The 8,492-nt window shown below is 38.8% G+C and overlaps 1 protein-coding gene across 1 annotated transcript; it reads right to left on the bottom strand.

The window, feature by feature from the left end:
• Window positions 1-1,631: 1,631 nt before the first annotated feature.
• Window positions 1,632-2,595, bottom strand: LOC135708216 (thioredoxin, mitochondrial). The gene is made up of 3 exons (XM_065230220.1): window positions 2,257-2,595; window positions 2,109-2,190; window positions 1,632-2,035 (listed from the first exon to the last, which is right to left on the bottom strand). Exons 1-3 carry the CDS (start codon window positions 2,583-2,585, stop codon window positions 1,871-1,873), a joined length of 576 nt encoding a protein of 191 aa, XP_065086292.1. The 5' UTR covers window positions 2,586-2,595; the 3' UTR covers window positions 1,632-1,870.
• Between the last annotated feature and the right edge of the window lie 5,897 nt (window positions 2,596-8,492).

Consider the following 8,492-nt stretch of genomic DNA (forward strand, 5'->3'; position numbering starts at 1 on the left):
ATAATGTCATAAATTTAAAAATAAATTAAACATTGAAAGCCACTCCCTCTCCCCTTCTGTTCTCCAAGTTGAAATATACCCCTGAAGATTTTTTTTTTGATCTTGTTGAACACTTTTTTTAAACACCTGGCATCCCTGGATACAGTTGCGACTTCGCACATGAAACTACGTCCTCATATTTGCTGCACTGCCCATAAACGCATAACAGTCCCATTTTAATAGGAAATCAAGCAAAGGTGTGACTGTTATGCTTTTATGAACAGTGCACTGCAGCCACCAAGAAGGACAGTTTTGGATTCTGTATCGCATCAGCTTAGGGGAGTCTCGAAGACTTCGAGAGAATGTTCAGAGGACTTACAAGATGTTACGAGTCGGTTTTAGGTTCTGTATTTCCAGAGAGATCCCATTTTTTGCAACCAATGGCTTGGTTAATTTTATACCTGCCTGTCCTTGAATATCTACAACCAAATCTTTGCAGATTTGACAGTTCAGCTTTAATATTAAATCTAAGATTATCAAAGATCCACAACTCCAGTCAAATCCAGGAAGAAACTTTCTTCCTGGATTTGACTGGAGTTGTGGATCTTCGATGAGAGCTTTCTGTGCGAACCAATGCAAGAATTTGTTTATTGTGCGGCAAGCACACTAATACCAACCGGTGGAAACTAATGATTTAAAATTGGCTCACTACTTGACTAGCCTATTGGTCCCAATCATATCGATTAACGTATCCCATTCTAGGCAAAATTCTAGTACTACACTATGTTTATTTTGATTCGCTATGGAAGTTTGATAGATAAAATGAGGGGTTCGTGGATTTCCTATGTTTTGAGGAGTGCATCGATTAGCTTGGGACCGAAGAGAGTACCAGGGCTGAGCGAAAAAGTTGAGCACTTTTATTCGGGACCTTCTGGTCTTAGAGTTACCTCTATGCTAATACTCTGTGCCCTAAGGAAGTCGAGAACATTTCTTACCAAAAAGATGTTCTAGACCAGAACGGAAATCGAAACTGCTGCCTCCAGGCTAGTGACAAGATCTATACTAACAGCAGCGTTTGACAGTAGGCAGCATGTCCCGGGCTCAAACCGTTTCTTTTGCTGTGCTGTGCCCGCTGTCACGGTATAACATGTTGCCTACGCGCCTGCCACTGGGCTGGCTGCCTCCGACTAATAATTGTAATACCGTGCCTTAACTGATTAACTGACCAGGTTATCCGAGGCCCCAGTTGTTATTCAACTGTTCATTCATATTATCGTTTTAAAAAGCTCGTTTTGAAAAATTCAACCTTAAATGACGTGTAGTGGTAAGCGTGATTACCTCTCACCCCAGCAGGCCTGGGTTCAATCCCGGCGCCGCCGGGATGTTCTGAGGCATAACATCTCTGATCACGCCTTCCTTCGGATGGGAAGTAAAGCCGTTGGTCCCCGGTTCATGAGTTGATGGGTCGATAGATAGGGTCCAGGTGTGGGAGCTGCCTTCCTGGCGTCGGTAGCATTGGTGCTCAGCACGGAAAACAAGATCGACGGAAAACAAATCCAAGGAAAAAAAAACCTTAAATGACAATATAGGTAATTACGTAATGCCTTTTCTCACAAAAAAATAATGGACATCGATCGAAACAAAAAGGCCCGTAGTACAGTTCAATTCAGAACAAATCTATATTTCCCGAAATCCCGGGTAAGGAAAAAATAGTACGCACTGACAAGATTTCTAACCTGGAGCATATTTGTCGATCATCATCCCCCTATGGGAAAATTTGAAGTAAAGCTCTCACAACATATTTCCATCTGACGAAACGAAAAACGAAAACACTCATTTTTCCACCCAACAACTCAAAATGCCTTCGGGCGCTGCCTCACTGGGATTGCTACTACTGTTCGTTCTTCACCACCTTCTCGACCCAATTTCTCAGCTTGTCGGTGTCCTGCAGTCCAACGAGACGCTGTTCGACTTTGCCGTTGCGAATTGCCAGCAGAACCGGAACTGATGCCACCTCGTAGTCCAGTGCCAGGTCGGTGTGCTCGTCAATATCGACCTAGAATGAAGACGGTTCCAGATGAATTAACTCAGCGAAAGTCGCTTTCACCTTTTCCTCCACCGGGACTGACCTTTGCCAGCTTGACCCTTCCCTTCTGCTCACCGATAATGGATTCAATTCGCGGTGTCAACATTCGGCACGGACCGCACCATCTGCAACAGAGCAAATCACAATCAAAAACGTATAATCAAAGCAAAATCCCGCTCGGTCATCATTACGTCGCAAAAAAGTCCACTATGATGGGGTCCTTGCTGTCTTTCACCTTCTCCTGGAACTCCTGTGGGCTTTGGATTTTGAAGACACAGAACCGGGGCTGACCGGTGCTCAGTGGACGGACAACTGCGGACAGCAGACCGCCGGATGTCGAAGCGCCGCGGAATGCGATCAGTCTCGTTAGGGAGTTCATCTCACCTGGGCTGCTAGTATTTAGTTGATAAAAAAATAATATCCGAAATTGGGATGACGGCGACGACGAACTCCTGATGAACCGATTCGCTGCTTCCGAAGGTGTGTTATGAAATAGGTGAACGTTTGACGGATCACGCATGCACGACGTCTTCGCCGTGCGAGGTCAGATGAGGCGAAGTAAATAAGCAAAGAGGACGACGGGTGGAAAATGTCAAACTGCGGTTGACGTCGTTGATCGACGGGGTGGGGGAACCAGGGTTGCCTTTCTTTTTTATGTTTGCCTCTGGTTAGGCCTAGAAACACTGGAATAAGAGACCAGCGGAGACACTGTTATGATTCCAATCGAACTGTCAAAAGCGGTTCCAATCTGAAATGTTTACAAATGGTTTGCTTCAATTAGGGAGGAGTATTAACATCATTTAAGAATCACTCATGAACTCGCTCCCCGCATAAACGCGAACCATCACATGACCTTACCGATAATGGTTATAAATTGTTTATAATCCCTGCTAAACTTCAACTGAAATGGTTATGGAACTTTACATGAACGTTTGTGTGATAAAGTTTTAACCTTATGTATTATGGTTTTTTGGAAGCGGACCTTACAAATAATGGGTTGTTAAGAACCATTACCATTCAAAATTCTTGTTTTCTCCATACATTTTCGGAAAGAGAACTATATTAGAACGTTTTTACTTATGGTTTGAGAACATTAATGGTTATGGTTATGGTAGTCAGTAAGGTCCATTAATGGTTTTGTATTATCGCTCAACTTTACGTGAAATATATCGTGAATTGGTAATCAGTAATTTACAGGCAACCAATTCGCGATATATTCCACATAAAGTTGATCGATGTTACAAAACCATTCATGAACTTTACTGGTTACCATAACCATAACCATTAATGTTCTCAAACCATAAGTTAAAACGTTCTAATATAGTTTTCTTTCCGAAAATGTATGGAGAAAACAAGAATTTTGAATGGTAATGGTTCTTAACAACCCATTATTGGTAAGGTCCACTTCCAAAAAACTATAATACTTAAGGTTAAAACTTTATCATTAAACGTTCATGTAAAGTTCCATAACCATTTCAGTTGAAGTTTAGCAGGGATTATAAACAATTTATAACCATTATCGGTAAGGTCAATTTATGGTTCGCGCTTATGCGGGTCGTCGGTGCATTGGCGAAGTCACTCGCAAGCAGTTACAAATGCAAGTAATGCCAGGATTGCTTTGATGTTTATCTTGTTGCCAAATTCATGTTTTTTTTCTCCGCTGGTCTCTTATTCCAGTGTTTCTAGTTAGGCCTTATTTGGTACTTATTTGGTAATTATCTTATGATTAGTGGAGGTAGAAAATTCGAATCTGTTAAGTAGAGAAGCTAGTTTTGTAGAAAAACCGGTAACATTGAGGTATTACGACATTTTATACGTTCGAAAGGATCTCTTTACACATTATCTAGATTTGATTTAATATCCCGTTCTCACAACATATGTGATATTGTTTGGTACAAACAACGTAAATATTTACCTTTTTTGACAAAACCCATCAGGTAATCATGACGTTTTATTATTGAAAACAATATGAATGAAGAAAAGAGACCAACTGTTGTCATGATTACCTGAGATTTGTCAAATAATGTAAATATTTACATCGATTGTATCGAAGAATAGATGATCTTGATATCAAAAGTTATACATATGATTTCCAGTGAAAACTAGATGTATGTATTCTAATATCAAGATAAGCTAATATAGATTGTAGTGTGATCGGGTTATAAGAACAAGATTTGCTAAACTGGCAACAGTAAAAGTCGATTTTCCCATGAAGTGTTGTCTTGGTTTATCCATCTGGCTGCGTTCTTTTCGTTTTCATGCGGAGCACCACGGAAACTTTTTTCGTGCAGCTTCTTCCCGCGCGGGATGTTCAGGAGATATTCAGATTCTTTATCATCATTTTAATAGGGCAAATCTGCATGGGTGGCGTTAACTATCGATTTATCGCGAATTAAATCTCGCATATACAAACTAACAATATCGAAGAGGACGGACCGGGCGAAATTGGTTAGCATCCATGTCTCTAACGCTAAGGTTCACGAGTTCAAATCTTATAACCGGACGTTACCTAAAATGTGTTACAGTAACTAATAATAAAACAGATAAATAATATTAATAACATCACAATCATGTAGGGAAATGCCTCTTACTGGTTACCAGTCTTTATTCGTGATCAAAATTTAGTTCTCGTGGCGAACATAAGAACTCAAGAGCAAATTTTCATTATGTCGAAGGTAACATTCGCACCGATCCGAGAAAAATAAAGATTGGTTTTGATGATCGAAAAGTTATTCCTATTTCCAATTTAGCACATATAATCTCATAGTGATAGCAATGTTTAACATATTAAGCAGGGTTTTGATCATACAAAGTGTATTTACCAGGATATTCGGGAGCATTATCGATCACGTCTCCTTACGTGCAGCCCATTCATCATTTTAGGACCACCGAATTCATCTGAGCAACAAACAGTTCGATTTATTCACTTTAATATTGAGAAAGCGAAACGACAAATGTACACTTTTGACGAGGGGGGCGACACATCTAAATCTCAATTCTAGATGCTCAAAAAATATCACACTAGTGAATAAATCTTCGAAAAATCTTCTTGCATTTCTCGCATCTACTTGCATAGCAAATCATTTTTTTGCAGGAAATCTTCAAAATGGTGATAAATCTTCTTTCTATCCACTCAGCGTACACGCAGCTAGCCACAGCAAAACACAATATTTCCTGCATCGTAGATAGAGTCGTCCCCCTCGACTTTTGATGGGTTTCTCTGCTCTATTACTTAAGAAAAATGGCATCTCCATAGAAATCGGGTGACTTAAGTAACATCGATTTTTTTTGTTTTGATCGGATGTGATCCTATATTCGGACAGTATATGTGTAATATCAGGAGCATCGATTGACACTGATAGCTCGATTTTGTTTACGACGCAATGAAAATTTGCTCTTGAACCTTGAAATATCGAAATGATGTTTTCAAAATTCCTTCACGGTGGGGTATGGGAGAGAATTTTTAAATGTTCGTATTAACCTTAACCTTTGCGTGAATAACGTCTAAATTGGCATAGATTTCAAAATTCAATTAGCTCTAAAAACATCATTTCTCAATCTTTTTCTGCACAAAAAACTGCTTTTTGTCGGGAATCTAGTCAAATTTTTGAATCCATCAGGAAAAATTTGAATCAATACATGTTTCTGGAGTTATTCCGGTTTCCGTTTGGTTTACTGTGGGTCAGCATTCGGCTTTATTATTTTGAAATAATTATACACACGGTGAACATATTTTTTTCTCATTCAAATGATGTAATTGGACCCTTTACGGCTTTACAGATGAACATTGGGCATCCCGAAGAAGTTCCGGTGCCCCTAGGGAAGTGGCCAATTCTCAACTAGAAGCAAACCCATAGTGCGAGATATCAAACTTCATGATTTTACAAAACTTAGCCGGAAATGACCTTATTGACAGTGCACAATCACACTTGTCCTCCCGGGCATGTTCCGGAGTCCTCGGGGTAGTGGCCAATTCTCAACTAGAACCAAAACTCGTCGTGCGACATCAAACTTCATGATTTTACAAAACTTGGCCTGTAATAGGCTGTATCTATGCACCACCAATGAAGAGGCGATTATGAGAGGAAACGTCAACCAAACCGTTTGTTTACATCTAAATTACAATGTTTACATCTCAAATTAACGCATCCCGACCAACCATTCGTGAAACTTCTTCAAAGTTCTTTATACAGAAATAAAGATTTATGTCAGCAATTCTTTACTTTAAATTTTCTATGATTTCGATGTACACATTTAAAAATCTTTATTGATCGATACTTACATTTAAGATTATTTCTACATCGGTCATATGATAGTAATCTATAAAGGTGCCATACTAAATTTCTTTTAATTTCGATATGTCAGATGGACTTTAGTATTCTTTACAAATATTCATCAATAAATATTTAAATACTGATATCATAGTAACTTTGAACATTGACAAAGAACAACAAAGATTGCCATCGATACACATTTATAATCTCCTTGTTGTCGATTTGCAACGCTGGTTAAAGAGAGTTCGAGACACACCAGGTGACAGGTGGCAATGTTTATATTATTTATCGACATATTCGGCATATCATCGGAAGAAGCAATCTGCCGGTAAATGAACGAGAAGACCGATGGCCGCGATGCAGCAAATGTTTACTATTGTCGTTCTTCAAGTTTACGTCTATATATTTAATAACCCGTGATAGCATGCGTGGTGGGATTCTCGGCATTTGGAACCCAATGAGGAAAATTTACACCTTTTTTACCTCTATTACACCTACATGGCTGACTGGTTGATGGTTATGACAAATAAATATTGAATTCATGTATGAAAAGATTTACAGAAATTTCAATACACCACATACTAGAGTGTGTTTGCCTGTCGTTGATAAGCTCATCAACAGCAGCCGTGGATCCGAGGATTAGCAACGAACAACGAAATCAGTACACCCCAGATGGCATGGGATCGAAACTAGAAATCATGCAGATAAAAAATAGCAAATAAAATCAGCAGTTGTGTATCGATATTTTGATTTTACAACAGAAATCGATATTTTGATCTGGCAACACAATCGATATTTTAACATTGGTAACGATTGGTAGCAATATTTTGAGAAAAATCTTTATAAACGATTCACGATTAGACTTTTAGCATCTTTACAATTATTCATGAAATGGTGACGATCGCTATCGATTTTTCTTATGAATGGCTTTGAAGATCGATGTATAGAAAATTAAAGAAAATTAACGAAATGGTTGGTCGGGATATTGTTATGCGTATCTTGCATATTTCCATCGGGAGGGGTCTTGTTTTATTATTTTTCACATATGTGAACGGATTTACAGTTCAAATAACACCACATTGAAAATCCGGAAGATCATAACCGATGGGACATTTATAATTCTTCACTTTTCTAAACAAAAATATGTGGAAGCACCAGCCCGATTACTGCAAAATCTACACAGAAAACAAAATATTCCTTGTGGATGATGATTTCAAGCACCTGCGATGGATAAATTAATTAGAAAAGGTTAAAAACATTTTCCTCTTCCTATGCTTCACAGCGAAAATTTCAGCCCTCATCACTCTTTCGAGAGTTCCCCTATTCACCAACAGAGGCTGAAACGATCGCTTGGTTTCTAGTGGATTCCCCTATTGGCAAATCAAAGTTGGCACTCGTGGAGAATAGATGAACTATGAAAGTGATGATGGTTTCAAAATTTTACACGGTGAGGTATACGAGTTCAATCTTAAAATGCCTTTATTTTGCAAATGGAGCATTTTATTTAAATCTGGTTAATGCTACGTTAGGAGAAAACTTAAGGACTACTCAATAGATCTATAATATAGAAAAAATAATTTCTTTTCAGATTTTTAGGTGTATGCATAGATTTCAGCTTTTCTACAACTGTAGCAAAAACCAGATTTAAATACAATGCTCCATTTTTAAAATAAAAGCATTTTAAGATTGCACTCGTATAGCTCTCCGTGGAAAATTTTTAAAACCATCATCACTTTTATAGTTCGTCTATTCTCCACGAGTGCCAACTTTGATTTGCCAATTGCCTTATTGACAGTCCATGGTCACACTAGCCCTGTCAGGCATGTTCCGGAGCCCCCGAGGAAGTGTCCAATTATCGAAATGAACTAAATCGCGTCGTGCGGCATAGCAATCATCATGGTTTTACAAAACTTGGCCGGTAATGGCCTTATTGACAGTCCATATCCACAAGTTTTATATGTTGAACGACGGGTTTCAGATGATGGTCCTCACAGGACAGGACAGGATGAAACACGTAATGCTCTCTGTAGAATGATTGTCATCTTAAATTGAAATGCATATGGCATTGGTTCAGTCCTATAACGCAAATCATCCAAAACGATGATGTAAATAATTCAATCGAACGTCATCTGAGCTGACAAACGAGGTGGACA

The sequence above is a fragment of the Ochlerotatus camptorhynchus genome, unplaced genomic scaffold (assembly GCF_037179485.1).
Source record: "Ochlerotatus camptorhynchus isolate MF236.1 unplaced genomic scaffold, CSIRO-AGI_Acam_v1.1 ptg000328l, whole genome shotgun sequence".
Taxonomy (NCBI): Eukaryota; Metazoa; Arthropoda; class Insecta; order Diptera; family Culicidae; genus Ochlerotatus; species Ochlerotatus camptorhynchus.